The 23,538-nt window shown below is 44.8% G+C and overlaps 1 protein-coding gene across 1 annotated transcript in view; it reads left to right on the forward strand.

Moving 5' to 3' along the window:
* ANTXRL (ANTXR like) overlaps positions 1-12,349 on the forward strand; it is a 46,530-nt gene extending 34,181 nt beyond the window's left edge. Inside the window, exon 18 of the mRNA XM_077945562.1 lies at positions 11,864-12,349. Within this exon, the coding sequence (XP_077801688.1) occupies positions 11,864-12,349 (486 nt within the window). The remainder of the gene's footprint in view (positions 1-11,863) is intronic.
* The last annotated feature ends 11,189 nt before the right edge of the window (positions 12,350-23,538 follow it).

The following is a 23,538-nucleotide window of genomic DNA, read 5'->3' on the forward strand; positions in this document are numbered from 1 at the left end:
ATATAAAAATCTAGAGCACAATGTCAACTTTCCCCAGAGGATTTCATGAGCTTAATATGTTATTTTAGTGAAAATTGTAATGAAACATTTTTAGGGAATTTTATCAAAATGACAAGTTCACTTGAAAAAAATAGACAGTCAAGAATCATTAAGGAATTTTTAATACAGAAAAGCAGTGAGAGAAGATTTGCCTTATCCAATGTTAAACATTAAGCTCCAAAAATTAAAATAATGAAAAACAGCCGGGTGCGGTGGCTCACACCTGTAATCCCAGCACTTTAGGAGGTGGAGTTGGGCGGATTACGAGGTCAGGAGATCAAGACTATCCTGGCTAACACAGTGAAATCCCGTCTCTACTAAAGATTACAAAAAATTAGCTGGGCGAGGTGGCAGGCGCCTATAGTCCCAGCTACTCGGGAGGCTGAAGCAGGAGAATGGCATGAACCCAGGAGGCAGAGGTTGCAGTGAGCCAAGACTGCACCACTGCACTCCAGCCTGGGCAACAGAGCAAGACTCCTTCTCAAAACACCAAACAAAACAAAAATAATGAAAAACAAGAGGCTGATAAAATAATTGGCCCGAATCACGCACACACTCCCTGGAATAAATAGAGTGTGTCACTGTGGTGGTAGCCCCTGGTACTGACAGTGTGTATGCAGGTGAGCTCAAGTGCACTTAGGGATGTTTAAGGATTGTTTGACATATGTCAAAAGAAAAACGTCAGACAAATTAAATGCAACAGAGTTTAGTTGAGCAGAAAAAAAAACCCCATGATTCCAAATAGGGCAGCCCCCAGAGTCAGGACGGACTCAGAGAGGTTCCAGGGCTACCACAGAGTCAAATAAGATTTCTGAACAGAGAAGGCAAAACGGCGTAGAGAAAAGGGAACTGAGGTACGGAAACAGCAGAATTGGCGACAGCTCTGTGTGTTCTCATTTGAACAGTTGGCTGCTGTGAGTGGCTGAAGTGTGGCTGCTGTGAATGGCCGAGGCTCAGCTCCTGTTATAGAAGCACACTCCGCAGTTGGGTTTTCAGTTTTTTAGGTACCGAGTTAGGTTGTGTTCATATGTGAGAACTCAAATATGTGAGTATGGAGGCTTTCTCAGGCCAAATTTTAGTTTTATTTAACAATTTCACTCTTTTGAGAGGCCTCTCAATTTGGAGAGGTTGACCAAAACTTTGGGCATTGATGACACTCTCTGTCACCATCATAAATGAGTTATTTGATCTCAGCATGGAATTCACAAGTCACGACATCATGCCAGTTCAATACTTTTGTCTGCTGTTGCTGACTTAGTGGAAGTGAGACCACTTATGCTCAATGTATGGTTGCATACAAAACATCGAAGGTTTCAGAGGGTGCGGTGGACCACAGGGACTATCAGGATGACTATAAAGAGAATGATATCCAAAGACCAAAGTGAACTCCTTAACAATATTTCTTATGAAGCAAACTGTCCCAAATCAATCAAGTCACGGTTCAGGCAGTACAGGCATCTCAACAGTATTTCAGTCGATTGGTCATAGTCTTTGTTCAGGATGTACAGGCCATAATTCACTGTAAAATGGCCTGATTTATAGAGGCATTCAACTTTGTTGTTAGCCTGGTAACACAAGCATGGTAGCCTGGAACGTCACTAGAATAAATATAAAGATTAGAAAACCCAAGTTTGTCATCCACCATTTACGATGCCTGCAAATCAACTGTCAGTTGCTCCCATGAACACATTATGTGCTCATTTCTCTTGAGAGATTTTCTTAATGTATTTGGTGGCAGAGTCCAAGAAAACAGTAATACCAGCCACCTTGTAAATTAAGCTTTCTGTAGTAACAAGATCAGAGGAGAGATAGGTACAACATTCACTTGTGTTCAGTACCAAACACAAGCCCTCAACTGTAGCAAAGAGGAGATCTGAAGCTGCATGATGTTCCATGTGAATGCATGTGTCATCATCTCTCTTTTGGAGTATGACTTTTACCCGTGGTTCACATCTGGCTATTTGATATGGCTAACTCCTGCCTTTCAAATACCTTCCCACGGAAGTTCCCATGATAGCTCCTGTGATCAGAAGCAAAAACAGTCAATAACTGAAGTTAGCACCAACTTCGAAACAGACAAAGAGGAGACAGTTTCTACTGAGGAAAGATTTCAGTTGGTTTCCTGGGGCCTCACTCTTTCTGGTAGTGGGGAACCCACTGCATGAAATTTAGAGCTAATCATTAAATTGGGGAAATTCTTAAATTTTATAGCCAGGCAGACCTCCCAGGGGTTCAGCAGAATGGAATAAGCAGATTCTCTGCTGACTAAATATAGGCCCTTAGGGGTTGGAAAAGTGGGCTATTTAGTTGTATTTGAGCAAGGTTTGTTAAATTTGTTCACCCATGGCCCGGCACGGTGGCTCACTCCTGTAATCCCAGCACTTTGGGAGGCCGAGGTGGGCAGATTGCTTGAGGCCAGGAGTTCAAGACCAGCCTGGCCAACATGGCAAAACCCCATCTCTACTAAAAATCCAAAAATTAGCTGGGTGTGGTGGCACATGCCTGTAATTCCAGCTTCTTGGGAGACTGAGGCATGAGAATTGCTTGAACCCAGGAGGCAGAGGTTGTAGTGAACCAAGATCATGCCACTGCACTCCAGCATGGGGTACAGAGGGAGACTTTGTCTCAAAAAAAATTGTCTTCCCATTAGTCTGCATAAAAGGAAGTTTGCTTTTTTGTACTTCCCTTATAATAGTTGTAAAGGTATATAACCACATTTAGTTTTTAAAAAGTACCCTACTGAATTTAATCTGGTGACATTATACAAGTAATTATTTGTACCCACACAGGTAATTCCCAGGTCTTGAGGGACTAGTGCCTGGAAGCCAAATATACCTTTTGCAGGTATCACTTGAATAGATTTTCTATATTTGGTAACAATCATTAGTAGTTGGAAATGTTAGAGTGTTGTTTCTAGCAAGTGCAGAAAAGCAAGTAGCAGTGATGTTTAGTGTATCAAGGATAACTTTCCACTCTTCCTTTGGAGTTTCAGGGTGATTCTCTTTGGGAACATAGAGTGACACTGGTATTAATGGAATTGTTTCTTCATTTTTTTGGTTTTAGCCCACAAACCCAATTACTCGGGTTTTATGCTAGAGCAGAAGCTTGAGCTAAAGCCATCCACTGATTATGGTCCCATGAATTTTCTTGTAGAGAAAAGGAAAGGATTAGGACAGCAGGAAATGAGGGGGAAAGACAAAAGCTTAAGGTTTCCATGATGTCAGAGAAATCTTAATTTATAATCTTTGAAAAGTTGTCCATTTCTAGGATGTTGTCTGCTTCTAGGGAGAAATTTCTCTCATCAGGTTTAACTTAAAGTCTCCAAGAGATATACAGTCCCAAGAGTTTGAAGGGGCCTTTCTGAGTTGTGAAATGTGGACCCGAGGTCCAAGTCCCTGAAGCCTCACTGCAGTGTGGGTGGTGACAAGGACTTGGTATGGTCCCTTCCAATGAGGTTCAAAGCAATTTTCCTCTGACATCATTTCCAGAAGACCCAAGCTACAGATTCCAGACCATGAAGAGTTTGATTATCCTCAGTTAGTGCACCATAAAAAGCTTCCTTTACATAGTGAGAATACACTTTGACATAATGCATTAAAGCCTTCCAACTTCAGGCATATCAGAGTTTAGGAGAGTGGGAGAGGCATGCGGTTCTATTCCTAGGGGCATATGCCTTCCAGTGACTATTTCATAAGGTATCAACTTATGTTTTCCAGTAGGAGCATATCTGAATATCATCAAAGCCAATGACAGTACCTTTGGCTAAGGCAACCCAATTGACTCAGTTAACTTTGTCAATTTGAGTTTTAAGATGTCATTTGTTCTTTTAACTTTTCCAGAAGACAGAGGGCTAAGGACAATGATAGTGCCATCATGTCCATAATATCTTATTTAAGTGCTTTATAATTTGCCCAGTAAAATGAGTTTCCTTATTGCTGGAGATTTCTCCGGTGAGTCGCCAGAAGGAAACACATTTTCTGATAGTTTCTTGTCTATTGTCATTGCATCAGCTTTCCCACATGGGAAAGCCTTTACTTAACCAGAAAACATACAAACTACTACAAGGACATACTGATACCCTGTTGAGGTTGGCAACTGAATGAAGTCCATCTGTAAGTGTTCAAAAGGCAGGCAGATCACAAGGTCAAGAGTTTGAGACCAGCCTGGCCAATATGGTGAAACCCCGTCTCTATTAAAAATATAAAAAATTAGCCAGGTGTGATGGCATGTGCCTGTAATCCCAGCTACTTGGGAGGCTGAGGCAGGAGAATCACTTGAACCTGGGAGGCAGAGGTTGCAGTGAGCCAAGATCGTGCCACTGCACTCCAGCCTGGGTGACAGAGTGAGACTCTGTCTCAAAAAAAAAAAAAAAAAAACTTTCCCATCAAGTGGTGAAAATATACTACCTGAAGTTTTTATTGTTTTCCCAGGATTATGAGTTTGACAAACCAAACATTGATTATAAACCATTTTAGCAATTCTGGAACAGTCATCCCACCAATATTTCTTTGTAACGTGGATTCTGTTCCAGGACGAGCTGTGGAATGCAGAGCTTTTAATAATAGAAGCTTCAAAGACTCAGGAAGGGCCAAGCAGCCAGCTGAGCCCTCTGTGAGTCTATGCTTAACATTGAATTTATATCCTTTAGATACCAAATTTATTTTTCCAAATCAAGTGCACTGCAGTGTTTATTGAGTAGGTCATCATGAGGGAATTGACTTGGATCAATCTTACAGAGTTAATTTAAATTGTATATCCTAACAGTTTCAGCACTAGCTGATTTGGCATACATATCTTCAAGAGCATCCCTTTTATATTCAGGTTCAGTTTTACAGGTATGAGCTTCAATCTTAATAATGGCAATCTCTGATGGTAACCAGGTAGCAGAAAGGAGTTTATCTACTTGAAGTCCGTTTTTTTAATGGGGATCCCAGTAGAAGTAAGAAACCCTTGTTGTTTCCATAACATGCCAAAATTGTGTACTACTCCAAAAGTATGTCTTCTATTTGTCTAAATATTTACTGATTTGTCCTTAGCTGTAGGACAGACTTGGGTGAGAGCAAAAAGCCTGTGGGTTGAGCTGACTTCAGTTGAGGAAGAGTTCCCTCCTCTATTAGCTTATTTTGGGTGGTAATGCCATATCTTGCCTGATATTTTCTTTTGAGTTTTTGGCATAGGACCTATGAACAAAAGAAATAATAACTCAGGATTAGCCGATGTACTGTCTCGTAAATCAACACAAGAGGCCACTACTTCCAATACTGCACTTACACAATGTGGTCATCACCAGAGTCAGGTGGAGTTAATACAATAGCAGGGTTAAGTAGGTTGCAGCATTTTAGATGGAGATTAGAAGATAGGAGGAAGAATTTCATAAGATGCTAGCTGGCTTGCTGAAAAATGCTGTGTTTGGTTGAAATTTAATAGACTTTTCACAGCATGTTGAACTTGTGAATTGAGTTCATTCCCTAAAACCAGCTCAGATGAAGCTTCCAACTTGGCTGCTGCTACTACTGCTTTTAAATGATTCGAATATGCCCTAACTACTGGGTCTAACTGCAGGCTGGAATATGCAGTGGGCCTATGTTTCCCCCGTGTTCTTGAGTAGGAACTTCCAGTACCTGATTGTTGTGTTCATGAACAACCAAGGTAAAAGGTTTAGCGTAGTCTGGAAGTCCTGAAGCTGGAGGCTGTCATAAGGCCATAGTGAAAAGCCTGGACTGTCTTTCCAAGGTAAAGATTCCCATACTGCATTTCTAGTGAGCTAAAACACTGGTGAGGCGATTCAGGGAAAATTTGGAACCCAGGATCCTCAATGTCCTGTGAGTACAAGAAAACCTCTTAAATGTCTTTCGGTTCCAGGCCGAGGAAAATGTTGAATAGTTTTTAATTCTCCCAGGCGAGAGAGAAATCCCTTCAGCAGTCAAGTCATGTCCCAAATAGTGAACTTTTTCTCTTGAAAATTGAAGTTTTTCCATCAAGGCCTTGTGACCTTTATGTGTGAGTTGCTATAAAAGGTAAATTGAGTCAATTTCAGAGCACTGTTGAGCGGGAGAGCATAAAAGGTCATCTACATACTGAGTAACAGTAGAATGTCCAGAAGAAGCCGGGCGCGGTGGCTCAAGCCTGTAATCCCAGCACTTTGGGAGGCCGAGGCGGGCGGATCACGAGGTCAGGAGATCGAGACCATCCTGCCTGACACAGTGAAACCCCGTCTCTACTAAGAAATACAAAAAACTAGCCGGGCGAGGTGGCGGGCGCCTGTAGTCCCAGCTACTGGGGAGGCTGAGGCAGGAGAATGGCGTGAACCCGGGAGGCGGAGCTTGCAGTGAGCTGAGATCCGGCCACTGCACTCCAGCCTGGGCGGCAGAGCGAGACTCCGTCTCAAAAAAAAAAAAAAAAAAAAAAAGAATGTCCAGAAGACTGTAGGGTTATTAAGTACTGAGGCAATGCCTGGGAAAAATAGAAAAGGCCGGGTGTACTGCTGATTTTTCTGAGTGAAAGCAAATAAATGTTGACTATCTTCATGAATTGGAATGCTAAAGAAGGTTGAGCGGAGGTCTGTTACCATGAACCACTTTAAATCAATGGGTACATTAGATAATAAAGTATTCAAATTTGGGACTATGGGAAATCTTGGTATTATAATTGTATTAATTAGCTATAGATCTTGAACAAATCTTCAATCTCATTCATTTGGTTTTTTAACTGGAAGGATGGAAGTGTTAACAAAGACTGATACGTGGAACTCTAAATCCTAGCTTAGTTAAGTCTCCTACAATTGTGAGAGCCCTTTAATTTCATTAGGTTTTAGTGTATATTAGAGTAATTTAAGGAAAGACTTAGAATGACCAGTTTGGACCTTTATAGACTCCACACTTTTAATTCTTTCTCTCTCATTTGAGGTAGAGACCCATGAATATTCCGGGGTTTTAGAAAGGTGTTTCGTTATGGGCCTGAGTTTTGATCTTATCGATTTGTCTGTAGAGAGCACAACCGTTCTGGTTCAGGAGAGTCAGGAATCTCTACGATTGCTTCTCCCTCTGAGGAGAATTGTATGTGCCCTTTCAACTTTGAAAGTCCTGCCCTGGCAAGTTTACTGGATCAGTATTACATAGTAGAAAGGTACATTTTCCTGCAAATAGCCCCAAGTTGATTAGACGGGTTCAGATACGGAAGCCTCTTGAACTTGATTAGAAACGCTCACCACAGAGATGACCTTTTCACTCCAAGAGATTTGTTGGCTTATTAAAGTAGGGTTTATGCTGGATAAGGTGACCCTGGTGTACACCAGCATTGCACAGGATTCCCAGGTTAAGTCTTGTTTTTCTATGTTTATTTAAAGGTATTTTGGGGAGTTTACCAGAGAATCCCTGAGCCTTGTCTGTTTTTATTATCCTGAGCATTAAAATCTCTTGGGTCCCCTCTAGTGGTGAACCAGACCAGCCTAAAGGGAGAAGGCTTGGTGGTGGACTGAGACAAAAGTCAACGATCTCCTTTCCCAGTGTCCTGGGTGTTTGCGATTAAGTCATCCACCTTGGGGTAAGGAATTCCTTATTCTGGACCTCCTGCTTGTGATTTAAAATAAAAATGGGAAGGACCCTTTGGTCTTGGCCCCTGTAACTGTTATAATTGGAGAGGCATAAGATCGTTAGTCTTTTGGGTTTTTTCTTGCTCTAGAGTCTTCTCAAAATGTTCAGCTAAGGCCACCAATTCAGTCACGTCTGTAACTTTCCATCCTGGCTTATGTGCTTTAATTGAACTACCAAGTTCAGGACGGAGTTCATTTGTAAATACAGCAGTTAATGCCATTCCAGTCCCTGAAGGAAATACTCTGTGCTATATTTTGAGCACAAAATGTTTCAGAAACAGTGTTTCTAACAAGTTCTGTAATCTGAAACTGGTTCCTCCTGCTTTGGTCTGCAGGGTTGGATGATGCACCAGTCAATCTTTTCTGGAATGATCTTAGGACCTGAATGTAAAATGTTTTCAGCATTTTTTCTAGCTCCTTTTACCCCTTCTCATGCAGGGGTTTTCGGGGGTCTTTAATATCCTCCTCAGGTCCACCCCATTCTGCTGCTGCCATCCATTTCTTAGCTTTTCCAGGCCCCAATATTATGTGAATAAATTGGTTAAGGTCAGGGAGCCATTCTAAATTCCTCAGTAAACCCTTGAGGCTTCATCCTTGGGTCAGGGAAGTCCTTTACAGTGGCTCGAAGCTCAGTTTTAGGCCATGGAGTAAAGGTGTTTATTGCAGGAAGACCTGGCTGATCAGAAGGTCTTTCTTTGTAAGGAATCTGGGTGTTTTTTTTTTCCATCTTCATAGTAAAAGGGTAACTTATTAAAAATGTTAGTGGACTCACAATCTGTGAGTAGAGATGGATAAAAAGAAGGAATAGCTGTGAGTAGAGATGAATAAAAGGAAGGAACAGGGGCTGGGCAGGGTGACTCACCCCTGCCCTCACCCAGCACTGGTGTCAGGGTTGATGGAAGGCAGGGAGAAACGAGTGGACAGCAGTTAGCAGGCCCCTGGAACCCCATAGCTGGCACTTCCCCCTCCCACAAAGATGAGCAGAGGCAGCCCCTCACAACATCACCACAGGTCCCCCAGGCTGGGTGGGCAGTGCCAGGAGGAGGGGCCACCTCCTTCTGGGAGTGGCATTATCCTTTCTGGTTCCACCATGCCTTCTAACCATGCCAGAAGAGGGTGTGAACACAATGGCCTTGGCTGCCCCCAGGGATTGCTCAGAGGAAAAATGGTTGGGGGTGAGGCCTGAGTGGACAGAGGAGAGCACTGAGCAGATGCCAAGATCTTGCCTGGGCCGTATAGTCTGGGTGGTGCCCAGGAAGAGTGAGGTGGGGTTTTGAGCCCCCATGACAAAGCCACCTCTGTGAGGCCTGGACTGTGGCCCAGCACTGATGAAGTGACCTATGCTCTGAGATCAGTCGGCTTGTGGGCAGGAGGGCAGTGGTGGGTGCAATACAGTGCTGAACCTTCCTGAGCCCCAAGGAAAGGTGGAGAAATCATCTGTGTGCCTCCAGGCAGAGGTCTGGGCCAAGCCCATAGACTCTCTGGTCGCTCTTGCTCTGGGTTCGGCCTTGAGCTTTGTGTGTGACCTGGGGCAGGCAGGGTGAGGGTGCTGTTATGTGAAGGGACCCCAACTCTGTGCTGCAAGGAGAGAGAGAAGCTGGAGAAAGAGAAAGAGACTCAGCTCTAGTGCTCTGGGGCTTTGGGACCAGGGTGCTTCCCTTCAAGGAAGGCAGCTTGTCAGAGGCAGCATCAGAGCTGAGGCTGAGGCTCAGGATGGCTGGGCTTAGATGTGCAACATGGAGAGGTAAGGAGCAGAGCCCTCAAGGCAGAGGAGCGAGGGAGGGTACCAGGGCACAGCCAGCTCTTCTAGTAGCTGGGATTTGATTGCCTGAAGGCAGGGTGTGGAGACCCCAAGAGCCTGGCAGGGGAAGGTCTGGTGTGCAGGCTGGGTGGAGGGACTGGATCCTGCCAGCAGTGCAGAGCATCTCTGGAGGATGTGAGCTGGGAGGGAAGATGGTCCTGGGAGGACTAGATTTGGGGATGGGCGGAGCCAGGGAGAGCAGGCTGACACACTTGGACTGTACTAAGAAGGAAGCCTGAATCCCTGAACAGGTGGCAGGAGCCAAATCGGGCACGGAGGAGGGTGGACAGGCAGCTGCAGACACAGGTGGCTCAGGACAGGAACTGAGGGGGCACAAGAGGAAAGTGAGCATCATCCTGGATGGGGATTAGGAGGGCAGGGGCAGGAGAGGGCAGGTCCCAGGATGGGGCCTAGAGGGGAGAAGGGCCCCTCTCAGTAAGAGAGGGACCGTCTCCATAAGGGAATCCAGCATTTGAGGCACTTGTCACTCACATGCCCAAGGGGAGGCTTTATGCATGAATGACAGGTTCAAGCAAGCTCAAAGTCTGCACGCTCTGGGGAATACCTGTGCGGAATGGAGGGTTTCCTGGGGACCATTAGGCTGAGACTGGCCTGGCAGGGGACCCCTGGGATTCCAGACAGCCTGGGAAGGGTGGCCTTGAGTGGAGAAGGAGCTGAGCAGGCCCCACGTCAGGGAAGCCACAAGCGTTGATGGGCTGCTGCTCCTGCCGTGGTCTGTGGGTATCGTCAGCACCACATCACAGATGGGGAGGTTGAGGCGAAGTGGCGTATGCCCACCGACATCCTGGAAGCCTGCTGCAGCCTTCCAGCCACAGATGCGGAAGGGGATGCAGTTACAGTCCTCATGCATGCAGAGCAGGGACAGGCACATCTAGAGGGACAGGGCGATTCCCACAACGGGCTCAGCCTTCTGCCAGCACATGACCAGAAAGACCAAGCAGGGTGGTCACTTTAGCTGGGAGCAAGGATAAGGAGCTTCCTGGAGGAGGCCACTCGGGAGCTGAGTCTGAAAAGGGGAGCGGCAGTTCACTGGGCAGACAACATTAGGAAGAACATTCCAGAAACAGAGGACAGCCTATACAAATTGAGAAATGGGAGAGCTGAGGGGCTCTGAGAAAGACTGTAATCTCATTGCCTGCCTGCTAAGCCCCAAGAGAACAGCTTTGGGGAAACCTAACAATTCTCCTTGAAAAGGCCAGGCTTTCAATTTGTTTTCGTGCTTACAAGATGGTTTCTGGAGCTCCAGGCATCACACTCATACTCCAGGCAGGAAGAAGAAGGAAAAAGGGAAAGTAGCCTTCTTTAAAGCAATGCCCAACAATTCCTGTTTATACTCCATTGCCAGAATGCATTCACGTGGCCACATTGCTCAGCAAGGGAGACTGGGAAAAGGTCATTTTACAGCTGAGCACCTTGCCTCTCTCTCTTTTTTTGTTTTTGTTTTTTTTAATTTTAAGTTCTGGAATACATGTGCAGATGTGCAGGTTTGTTACATAGGTAAGTATGTGCCATGGTGGTTTGTTGCGCACATTGCCTCTCTTAACAAAATCAGGTCTCGTTAGTAAGGAAGACAGGAAGAATGGACTTGGGGTGACCAATCCGTGTTTGGTATTGCTGGGCCCATTTGAGAGATAGGAAAGCCATTCCCAAGAGGTTGAGTGACTTGCCTGAGGTCGGAGGCTAGATTGAACCCCAGTCCCTTTGACCTTACTTAGAGTAACCCTGAGGGCTTTTTAGAAAGGCCCAGATCAAGTCTTCAGACAGGCTTGCCCCGATCGTTGGCCTAAGAAGCCAGCAGAGAGACAGGCATCGCAGACGAACCCAAAGACAATCTCTGTGTGGCTTGCAGCTGTGTGGGTGGTGGGTTGGCTGCACTGGTGTGTGCCCAGGATGAAAGCACAGCAGCTGCTTCTGCAAGACAGAATTAGCTGTTCCTACGGGTCTGGATCATCCTCTTCCCAAACCAAGGGAACCGTGGAGCTGCTGCCTTCTCAGCTCATCACGCACCCAAGGGACCCTGGAACCAGCCTTGAGGGCTGTGGTGAGCGCTCATCCCTTCCACATGCTCACTAGAGCCTTCCAGGCCATGCTGGGGCACAGAGGTAACTGGGTAACCCTCCTCCTAGCTGCCAGGGGGAAGCAAACAATTTCAACCAAGGGCTGAGGGAGTCCAGAGTCAGAGACCCAGGGCTGCCTGGAGAGGCAGAGGGGACTTTTAACGCTAGAGCCAAGTCTGGAAGGAGGAGTCCAGGCTGGAGACAGCACCTAGGGGAGAGAGGAGGAGCTCATCAAGGCCCTCCGTGTAGGTCCCGATGGGTCCTGGCTTCACCCCTTGAGCCAGGCAACCACAGCCTTCTGAGCACAATTCCAATGCCATTATGGTGAACTTCTCTCTCTTCTCTTCCCTACAGGGGAGGTACCTTAGCTTAGCCCTTGCACAGTCCCAATACGCACAGGCTCCATGCTGCCCAAGGATCTGCTTTCCACACAGCCAGGAGTCCCTTTCCCTACCACAGGCTCCCTGCCGCCCAAAGATGTGCCTGAGACACAGCCCGGAGTGCCTCGCCCTCAAACAGGCTCCCTGCAGCCCAAGGATGTGCCTGAGACACAACCAACACAGCAGGGAGTGCCTTGCCCTCAAACAGGCTCCCTGCAGCCCTAGGATCTGCCTGAGACACAGCCCGGAGTACTTTTCCCAAGCACAGACTCTGTGCAGTCCAAAGAGCTGCCTTCAAGCTGGCCGGCAGTGCCTCCCCGTCACCTGCTCCTCCAGGTGCCACCTCCTCCCTGCTAGGTGCTCAAGGCCTCCCTCCAGGATCCTGCCGCTGTTGTCCCCACTGCTCAGGCACACTGCAGAACCCCCTCTGTCCCTCCCTCCCTCGGAGCCCAACTTCTAATGCGCCAAATACCCAAGATTAACAGGCTTTTGTTGCTGAACTGGACATACACATTGAGTCTTTTCTTATGGTCAAAGGAGTTGAATTCTTGCTGATCAAAATTGATTGCGTTTGTCACCAGGGAGCTTGTCCTACGAGTGACCTGGATTTATACTCCACCTGCCACAACACAGCGCCCTGGTGCCGTGGGGATGCCAGGCATGGATGCATTCCACTCCCAACATCCCCGACTTCATCTATCATCAACAGCTAGGACACATGAGGCCTTAGGCCAAATTCTCCATTTAAAAAGCCCAAAAAGTCTTGAAATATGAATTCAATACTGTGTCTCCCTCCCTAGCTTTTTTTTTTTTCTCTTTGTTGTTGTTGTTTGAAACAGAGTCTCACTCTGTCACCCAGGCTAAGTGCAATGGTGTGATCTCAACTCATTGCAACTTCCGCCTCCCAGGTTCAAGTGATTCTCCTCCTGCCTCAGTTTCCCGAGTAGTTGGGATCACAGGAGCCTGCCACTACGCCTGGCTAATTTTTGTATTTTTAGTAGAAATGGGGTATCACCATGTTGGTCAGGCTGGTCTCAAACTCCTGACCTCAGGTGATCCACCCACCTCGGCCTCCCAAAGCATTGGGATTACAGACGTGAGCCACCACACCTGGCCCCTCCCTAGCTTTTTGAAAGGACAAATACTTGCATATCTCATTTCCTGTACTCCTCATCTTCTTGTCCCTGGTTTCCATTTTTTGGCTACTCAAATTCTGAATGTTTCCCAGAAGGCAGTGAGGCCCTTTCTGGAAATGCTAATTATCTTCCCAGATACCCCATACCATCCCCAAGACCAGGCAAATTTCAGGTAATCCTCCTTATTTCACTAGAAAAGATAAACTTCCCTCCTTAATCATTTGTCCCCATAGAAGAAACCACAGCCCCAACAGAGATAAGTGTCAACAGGCAGTGTCCTACCGCCCACCGTGTGCACATGGTGGCTGCATGACTGCCCAAGGTGCCACCCACACAGGCCATGGGCACCCCACATGGGGCTCCTGAGCACGTCAGAAGGGGACCCCCTGGGGGGCTAGGGCTGACGTTTTCCAGTCATCCCTAATCCATCTTTGAGAGTAAATAAACAGCTCTCCACCTCCCCCATCTACTGGAATGAAATATTTGTGCTTTTCCATAGAAATTCTGAAAGACAAGTACAACATAAAAATATACCAGGTTTGGATTTTAAACAGTATTGACTAATTTGACAGTGATAACCATGCTGTCCCCCCTCCCATGTTTGTTTGTTTGTTTGTTTTTAGGCTTCAACGCAATGGCTTGCTTATGTGTGTAGGGCTTTGGGGGCTTTCTCTAGGTCGCATGACTTTGACCTTCAGTGCCATCATCCCGAGGAGTTACTCTTTCTTGTCCCCCTTCTCCGTCTTGCACCCTCCTGTCCTGCCGCAGCCTGGACTCTGCATCTGGGTCCTGCCAGCTGCCATGATGGGAAGCAAGTCTCTCCCACCCTTCCCCAGCCCCTCCCCTCTGTGTCTGCACATCTGTCTCCCAAGCTGGTTATGAGAGGCTTTTCCAGGCGCACAACGCCCTGCACAAGGCGTCCAGAGAAATAAGCCAGGTCAATGTTGAGGAAATGGAAGAGGGTGCTAGAGCCCCTGGGGGTGGACGGGACCCAGTCATTTGGTTTCTCCCCATTTGGAGGCTCATTCCCTGAACAACTGTGGGTACTCTAGAATATGCTGCCCCTCCACACTTCACTTCTCAGCATTCTTCCTGCAATGGGAGGCCTGGCTTCATCAATTTTTTGTCTTGCTTTGTTTTTTAGAGAGTTTTTCTTTCACAAAACAAAACACCTCTGGTCCTGTAAATACAGAGATTTTCACAAAGAATTGAGCGTTCCCACCTCATTGCTAAGATAGGTGGAGATATTTATGATAAGGGCACCTGGTACCTGGTGAGCAGGTGCATGGCCTGTGTGCAGCACAATGAGACACGGTCCAGAGAGGTAGGATGCATGCCCTTGCAGGTGTGAGAAGGGACAGCCAGCTGGACAGTACACCCTCTGGCGCTAGACTGCCTGGCCCAGCTGCCTAATGCCTACAGCCATATAAAAATGTGCCCAGAGCAGCCAAAGTAAATTTACAAGGTGCCTGGGACTGTGTATCTCTCAACACTAAGGGAGAAAATGTTCACTGTACTCATGACACCAGGAAAAGTGTGGGAAAGGTTTCATTAGGCAGAAAGGGAGTTTAAATAACATGAAAGTGTAGAGAGACTTTATTTCTTCTGTGTTACCCACGTGGAAACATAAAGATGTTGCTTCCCATCCCTGCAACTCTGAGACCCCATAGGAAGAAATGTATGTGCAATTTCATGAAGAGCTTTATGTGATCCTGGTGAAATCAACATAATTGTTTGTTAATGGGGATTGAGAGCCTTTGGAGTTTAGCCAATGTGAACTCAAGCTAGGGCCTGTCATCCTTCCTCATCCCTCAAGGGAGGAAGTCATATGTTAAGAAGGTGAGCTCAGAATACATCAGAGGGGAGGGCCCCTCCACTCTGGCCACCCACAGGGACCCTCCCAGGCTTTCTGTGTTGAACAGTGACAGTAGGGGCAGGCAGAGGGAACTTTGCCAGCCATGCTTCCATGGGCCACTCCTGCCCTGCCTCCTCCTCTCCGGCTGAGTTGATCCCCCAGGTTTGGCATCAGTCAGGGGCTCCTCACCCTAGTGAAGGGAGAAAAGGGACACAGCCCTTGATCATGCAGGTGGGCTGAGTTGCAGCTGGGCTGCCTTTTTAAATTTTAGATTCAGGGGGTACATGTGCATGATCGTTACATGGGTGTATTGTGTACTGGTGGAGATTGGGCTTCTAGTGTACCAATCACCCAGATACTGAATGTTGTTTCCAATAGGTAGTCTTTCAACCCTCATCCCCCTCCCACCCTCTCCCCTTTTGGAGTCCACAGCATCTCTTATTTCCATCCGTATGTCTATGTGTACCCATTGTTTAGTTCCCACTTATAAGTGAGAACGTGCAGTATTTGATTTTCTGTTTCTGAGTTAGTTCACTTAGGATAATGGCCTCCACCTCCATCACGTTGCTGCAAAGAACATGATTTCATTTTTTATGGATGCATAGTATTTCATAGTGTATATATACCACATTTTATTTATCTGGTCGACCATTGGTTCCATGACTTTGCTATTGTGAATACTACTGAGATAAACATACTAGTACAGGTGTCTTTTTTATACAAGGATTTCTTTTCCTTTGGATAGATACCTAGTAGTTGGACTACTGAATCATACGGTAGTTCTATTTTTAGTTCTTTGAGAAATCCCCATGCTGATTTTCATAGATGTTGAACCAATTTACATTTCCACCATCAGTATATGAACGTTTCCTTTTGTCTACATCCACAACAACATCTGTTGTTTTTTGACTTTTTAAAAATAGCCATTCCAGCCGGGCGCGGTGGCTCAAGTCTGTAATCCCAGCACTTTGGGAGGCCGAGACGGGCGGATCACGAGGTCAGGAGATCGAGACCATCCTGGCTAACACGGTGAAACCCCATCTCTACTAAAAAATACAAAAAACTAGCCGGGCAAAGTGGCGGGCGCCTGTGGTCCCAGCTACTCGGGAGGCTGAGGCAGGAGAATGGCGTGAACCCGGGAGGCGGAGCTTGCAGTGAGCTGAGATCCGGCCACTGCACTCCAGCCTGGGCGACAGAGCCAGACTCAGTCTCAAAAAAAAAAAAAAAAAAAAAAAAAATAGCCATTCTGACTGGTGTAAAATGATATTTCAATGTGGTACTAATTTGCATTTATCTGATAATTAGCAATGTTTAGAATTTTTTCACGTGTTTGCTGCTTATATTTCTTCTTTTGAGAAATGTCTGTTCATATCCTTTGCTCAATTTTTAATAAGGTTGCTTGTTTTTTCTGTTTAGTTGTTTGATTTCCTTATATATTCTGGATATTTGTTCTTTGTTGGAAGCATAATTTGCAAATATTTTCTCCCATTTTGTAAATTGTCTGTTTACTCTGTTGATCATTTCTTTAGCTGTGCAGAAGCTTTCCAGTTTAATTAAGTTCCATTTGCCTATTTTTGTTTTTGTTGCATTTGCTTTTGGGGTCTTTGTCATAAATTATTTTCCTAGGCTGATATCCATGCTTTTCCTAGGTTTTTTTCTAGGATTTTTATAGTTTCAGGTCTTGTTTTAATCCATCTTGAATTAATTTTTATTTATAATGAGATAGGAGTCCAGTTTCATTCTTCTGCATGTGGCTAGCCAATGTTTCCAGCACCATTTATTGAATAGGGTGTCTGTTCTTTCCCCACTGTTTATTTTTGTTAACTTTGTCAAACATCTACTAATTGTAGGTATGTAGCTTAATTTTGGGGCTCTCTATTCTGTTCCATTGATCTACATATCCATTTTTTGTACTAGTACCATGCTGTTTTAGTTACTACAGCCTTGTAGTATAGTTTGAAGTCAGGCAATATGATGCCTCTGGATTTTTTTTTTTTTTCTCTTACAATTACTTTAGCTAGTTAGGCTTTATTTTGTTTCATATAAACTTTAGAATTTTTTTTTCTAGTTCTGTGAATAATGATGTTGAAAATTTGACAGGAATTGTGTCATATCTGTAGATTGCTTTAGGGAATATGGTCATTTTAACAATATCGATTATTCCAATCCATGAGCATGAGATGTTTTTCCATTTGTATCATCTATGGTTTCTTTCATCAGTGTTTCATAGTTACCCTTGTAGGGATCTTTCACATCCTTCATTAAATGTATTCCTAGTAGGTAATTTTTTTTAGTGTGGCTATTGTAGATGAGATTGAGTTCTTGATTTGATTCTCAGCTTCCATGTTATTGGTGTATACAAATGCTACTGATCTTTGTACATTGGTTTTTATCTGATGAAACTTTACCAAAGTTGTTTATCAAGTCTAGGAGTCTATTGGAAGAGTCTTTAGGGTTTTCTAGGTATACAATCATGTCATCAGCAGAGATAATTTGACTTCCTCCATTCCAATTTGGATACCTTCTATTTCTTTCTCTTACCTGATTGCTCTAGCCAGGACTTCCAATACTATGTCAAATAGGACTGGCAAGAGTGGACATTCTTGTCTTGTTTCAGATCTTAATGAGAATGCTTTTAACTTTTCCTCATTCAGTATGATGTTGGCTATGGGTTTGTCTTATACGGCTCCTATTATTTTGAGGTATGTTCTTTTGATGTCTAGTTTATTGGGGATTTTTATCATGAAAGGATGTTGAATTTTATTGAATGCTTCTTCTGCATCTATTGAGATGATCATATGATTTTTGTTTTAGTTCTGTTTATGTGGTGAATCATGTTTCTTAATTTGCTGTCTTTAACCATCTTTGCATCCCTGGAATAAAGCCTACTTGACTGTGATGAATCTTTTTGATGTACTGCTGGATTTGTTTTACTAGTATTTTTGACAAGTTTTGAATGTACATTCATACATTTTTGAATGTACATTCATATTGGCCTGTGGTTTTATTTTTTGTTGTGTCCTTGCCTGATTTTGGTATCAGGATGATACTGGATCCTCATCATTATTTTGGAATAATTTAAGTAAGATTGATACTAGCTCTTCTTTGTACATCTGGTAGATGTACAAAGCTGTGAATTTATCTGGTCCTGGGACATTTTGTGTGTGTGTGTTTTGGAAAGTTTCTTATTACTAATTCAATTTTCTTACTCATTATTGGTCAGTTCAGGATTTCTATTTCTTCCTGGTTCAATCTTGGGAGAGTTTATGTTTCCAGGAATTTATCAGTTTCCTCTGGGTTTTCTAGTTTGTGTGCATAAAGGTGTTCATAGTAGTCTCTAATGACTTACAATATTTCTGCAGCATCATTTATAATGTCACCTTTGTCATTTCTGATTGTGCTTATTTGAATCTTCTCTTGTTTTTTCTTGTTTACTCTAGCTAGCAGTCTGTCAATTTTGTTTATCCCCTCAATGAAACAACTTTTTGTTTTATTGATCCTTTGTATCTTTTTATGGAATCAATCCCATTTAGTTCTGCTCTTCGTTATTTCCTTTCTTCTCCTAGTTTTGAGTTTGGTTTGTTATGTTTTTTCTAGTTCCTTCAACTGTGATGTTAGGTTGTTAATTTGAAATATTTCTGTCTTTTTCATGTAGGGATTTAGTGCTATAAGCTTTACTCTTAATACTGCTTTTGCTGTTTCCCAGACGTCTTGGTATTTTATGTCTCTATTTTCATTCATTTCAAATAATTTTTTTATTCCTGCCTTAATTTCATTGTTTACCCAAGAGTCATTCAGGAGGAAGTTGTTTAGTTTCCATGTACTTGTGCAGTTTTGAGTGTTCCTCTTGGTATTGATTTCTAATTTCATTCCACAGTGGTTTGAGAAGACACTTGATATTATTTCAGTTTTTATTTTATTTTATTGAGCTTTGCATTATGGCCAAGGAAAGGATATGGTCAATTTTAGAGAATATGTCATGTGCAGGTGAAAAGAATGTATATTCTGTGGTTGTTGGTAGAATGCTCTATAAATATTTTTAGGTCCATTTGGTCTGTAGTCCAGTTTAAGTCCAGAGTTTCTTTGTTATTTTCTACCTCGGTCTGTCCAGTGATGTCATTGGGATATTGAAGTCCCCCACTATCATCATATTGCTATCAATCTGTTTTCTTAGGTCTGACACTATTTGCTTTATGAATCTGAATGCACCATTGTTGGGTGCATATATATTTAGTAAAATAGTGTTGTATTGAATGCTTTATAATTATATAATGGTATTTTTGTCTTTTTAAATGTTGTTGGTTTAAAGTCTGTGTTATCCAATATGAGAATGGCTACTCCTGCTTACTTTTGTTTTCTATTTGCACGATATATCTTTTTCACCATTTTACTTTGAATCTGAAATTGACTTTAGCCAGTAGATTGGTCTCTTGTATGCAGCCAGTGGTTGGGTCTTTATATCCAACTTGCCTCTCTGATCTTTTAAGTAGATCATTTAGGCCAGCAGTCCCCAACCTTTTCGGCATCAGGGACCAGTTTCACGAAAGACAATTTTTTCACAGATGGTAGCAGGGAATGGTTTCAGGATGAAACTGATTGACCTCAGATCATCAGGCATTAGATTCTCATAAGGGGCATGCCACCTAGATCCCTTGCATGTGCAGTTCACAATAGGGTTCACACTCCTTTGAGAATCTGATATTGCCATTGATCTGACAGGAGGCAGAGCTCAGGCGATAATGCTTGCATGCCCACTGCTCAACTCCTGCTGTGTGGCCGAATTCCTAACAGGCCAAGGATGGGTATCAGTCTATGGCCTGGGGATTGGGGACCCCTGATTTAGGCCATTTACATTCAAGCTTAATATTGATATGTGAATCACGTTATAATGTTGTCAGCTAGTTCTTCTGGAGTTTCAAATTTGTAATTGCTTTATAGGATCTGTGAGCTTTGTACTTATGTATCCTTCCATGATGGTGAGTAGTGCCCTTTAATTTCCACGTTTTGAATTCCTTTGAACATTTCTGGTAGGACCAATCTAGTGGTGACAAATTCTCTTAGCACCTGTTTGTCTGGGAAACACTTTATTTCTCCTACATTTGTGAAACTTAGTATGGTGAGATATGAAATTATTGGCTGGCAGTTTTTCCCTTCAGGAGGCTAAAAATAGGCCCCCAGTTTCTTCCCATTTGTAGGGTTTCTGCTGAGAAGTCTGCTGTTAGTCTAATGGGTTTTCTTTTATAGGTAATTTGATCATTTTGTCTAGCTGCATTTAAGATTTTTTTCTTATTGCGGACCTTGGATAGTCTGATAACTGTATATCTTCATGATGTCCATCTTCTACAATATCTTGTAGGTGTATTCTGAGTTTCTTATATCTTGAAGTCTACCTCTCTAGCAAGATTAAGGAAATTTCCCTGAATTATTCCCCTGGATGTTTTCCAGTTTGCTTACTCTTTCTTCTTCTGTCTCAGGAATGTCTATAAATTGTAGGTTTGGTGATTTTACATAATCTCATATTTCTTTGTTTTTTTTAAAGCTTTTTTCTTTATTTTTGTCTGACTGTGTTAATTCAAAAGATCAGTCTTCAAGATCTGAAAATTTTTTCTTCTACTTGGATTGTTAAAGTTTTTAACTGTATTTTGAAATTCTTTAAGGGTATTTTTTATTTCCAGAAGTTCTGTTGCGTTTTTTAAAGGTATTTATCTCTTCCTTAATTTCCTGGTTTGTTTTCATGGTTTCTTTGTGTTAGTTTTCAACTTTCTTTTGGCTTTCATTGACCTTCCCTGAAATCCATACTTCTAATTCTTTATCTGTAATATTTTAGTTTTCATTTCAGTTGGAGCTTATTGCTAGAGAGCTAGTGTGATTATTTGATGTCACAACATTCGATCTTTCATGGTGCCAGAATTTTTACACTGGTTACTTCTCATCTGGAGGACTTGACACTTCTTATTTTTTAATGTATTTTCATTTATGTGTGATATTTTCTCTGTTATCCCCCCTCCCCTTGAGGGTGTCACTGTAGAATATGTTGGTAGGGGCTTTGGCTTTTCTCCTGCAGCCTTGTACACTTCTTTTACTGGGCTGTGCAGTTCAACCTGCAGGTCAGTAGGTGGTACTTACAAATAAGAGCTGGCTGTGGCATAAGTCCATGGGTGTGTACTTCATCTTTGTTCACTGAGGTGCTCTCTATAGTTTCAGGTGACAAGCTGGACAGCGGAATGTCAGGTGCCCTGAGCTTCCTGTTCAGAATGGCTTGGGGGAGTGGAAGAGAGGATGCAGCTGGACAGAGCTGGACCCCCTGGCTTTCCCACAAACACCCCCTAGTGATAAGCACAAGCACCAGCCCTGATGGGGGTGTCTGGGGGAGCTCCTGATGAAATGCATAGAGGTCTCTGTGGTGGGATGAGGGGGCTGCACTGGCTCCATGTCCTAGATAGGCAGGAATGCAATCAGCTTCCCTATCACACCCCTGTTCTGGGGCTGGTGTTTCTCAGTACAGATGCACACTGTGGTCTATCTCCAGGCCACAGTGTGGCTGAGAGACATGAAAAATGCCTGTCCTGTGTGCCTCTCCGCAGGAGTGGCTTCAGGGTGTAAATTCTTCATTCAGCCCAATGCAGGCAGTTGTATGGCGCGCCTGTTCTCCAATGTGGTGATGTTCTCCATGTGGTAATGCCGCTGCCTCATGGGGAGACGGGGAACGGCTCTGCCTATCAGCCATGTGGGTGGGAGTCATCATGGTGGTGTTGGCTGCTTGGGTGGGCCCAAACTCAGGCCCAAGGAGGAGTCAGGTGCCAGCGATGTTGGACTGGGCTAGGTAATTCCCAAACTCCCACACGTCTCAGTGACCCACTAGATGGCATGTAGGAGTCCTGATGTGACTGGACCAGGATCCAATCAGCCCAGAGTTCAGGTGCTGGCTGTGATAGGGAGGGGTGGGCTGGTCCCCTGGAGCCTGAGAACAGATCACAGGACTGTGGGGGCTGGGCATTCCCCAGGGCTCCAGGTCACAGCTGCAATCTTCAGGCGTAGCAGGGTGGCTGTGCTGTGCACTTTTCACTCAGGAAGGCAGGACCCTTCAGCTGGGACAATGAGCAATGGCAGTTGTTGGGCTCATGGCCCACTCGCACTTCTCTCCCAAAGCTGGATTTTGCTGTTAGGAGCTCAGGAAGGTACCTGAACTTCCTGCTCCCTCCCTGGCCTGGGGCAGCAGAGGCAAGCCTGTGGTGGAAAGGGTTAATGGGCAGCCTCTGGGGGTTGGGCTCTCAGAGGAACACTGAGCTGTGGCTGTCATGCTCAGGCAGGGGTGGGCGGTGGCACTGGCAGCCTGTCACCAAAGCAGGCAAGCCCCGTTTGGCAGAGAGGAGCAGCAGAGGGAAGCCATGCAGAGCATCGTCTACCCACTCCTCCTTACCACAGCTGCAATATCTGTCTTTGGGGCACATGAAAGTGCCCAGTTCCCCTCCATGGCGGGCAGCAGTGGCTGCACGAGGCAGATCAGGGATGAAAAGCCTGTGGGATCCATGTAGGCTTGAACAGTGCCTCTGCACCATCTCCAGCAGGCTCCCTGTGTCCATCTGGAGGCCTGGGGGCAATGATGGGGCTTCCTGTGGCTAGGATTGCAAAGGTCCATGGTGGAGGTGTGAAATTTCAGGGTTCTCTCACTCGCTCACCTCTTCCCTGTGTTACGGAGCCCTTTGTGGCTCCTTGGGGTTCCCAGCTCGACAGGCTTCCCTCTCCTCTGCTGTCTGTGATTCTCATCACGTTTCTCGTGAATTTCAGCGTGCTCTCTTAGAGGATCCCTTTGAAGTGCTGGTATTTACTAACTCTTTTGATGCCTGAGAGGCACCCACTAGCTGCTTCTAGACTGGGCTTTCTTTATTCCACTGCCTCCTCCGGAGGAGGAGCAGGATACTTTTAGAAAACAAGTCTCACATCAGAGCTGCCCAAAACAGAAGTGCACAAAAGGGAACACGGTAGGCAACTTTTATTCCTTATTTTAGACCAGAACTATAAGAACACACACTTCTGAGAGTCCAATGGATGTCACGTAAAGCACCCCTGTAGAGCTGGAATGAGCCAGAGCAGGTGAGGTTACAGGTAGCCCCACATGGAACAACCAAGCTCACACGAAGCCAGGGCACTTCTCACCCCTGGGATGGCACAGAGAAGGTCCAGGCCTCCAGGGGCACTGCAGGCCTCCATTGGTCATTCAGGGACCTCAATATGAAGGGCAAGAGCATTCTTTTGAGATCAGCTTCTAGTCAGCCAGACAGAAGCAGCAGGGCTAGGCTGGGTGACAGGCATGCACACCTGCCACTGCCATGAGCTCAGACACAGCCTGCTGAGCTGCAGGGGAGGCTACAATTTAGTAGCTGTGCATTGAAGAAAGAGTTGGGGATAGATCTGTGGACAGTGCCCAGTCCCTGCTAGGGTGCCAATCACTGAGGGCAAGGACCCTGGAGCTTTAGCTCTCTTACTGGTTTCCCCAGCCTACTAGGGAAGGCTCCCTTGATGGCAAGACCCTGGTGGGACTTTTGGAGGCAAATGTGCACACCTGGTCTGCACACCTGTATTAGCTGAACCTCTTATAGAGGCTTAGAAACAGACTGGAGAGGAAAATGTACATGTAGAAGGTTTATTTTGTTAGGG

The sequence above is a fragment of the Macaca mulatta genome, chromosome 9 (assembly GCF_049350105.2).
Source record: "Macaca mulatta isolate MMU2019108-1 chromosome 9, T2T-MMU8v2.0, whole genome shotgun sequence".
NCBI classification, from domain to species: Eukaryota; Metazoa; Chordata; class Mammalia; order Primates; family Cercopithecidae; genus Macaca; species Macaca mulatta.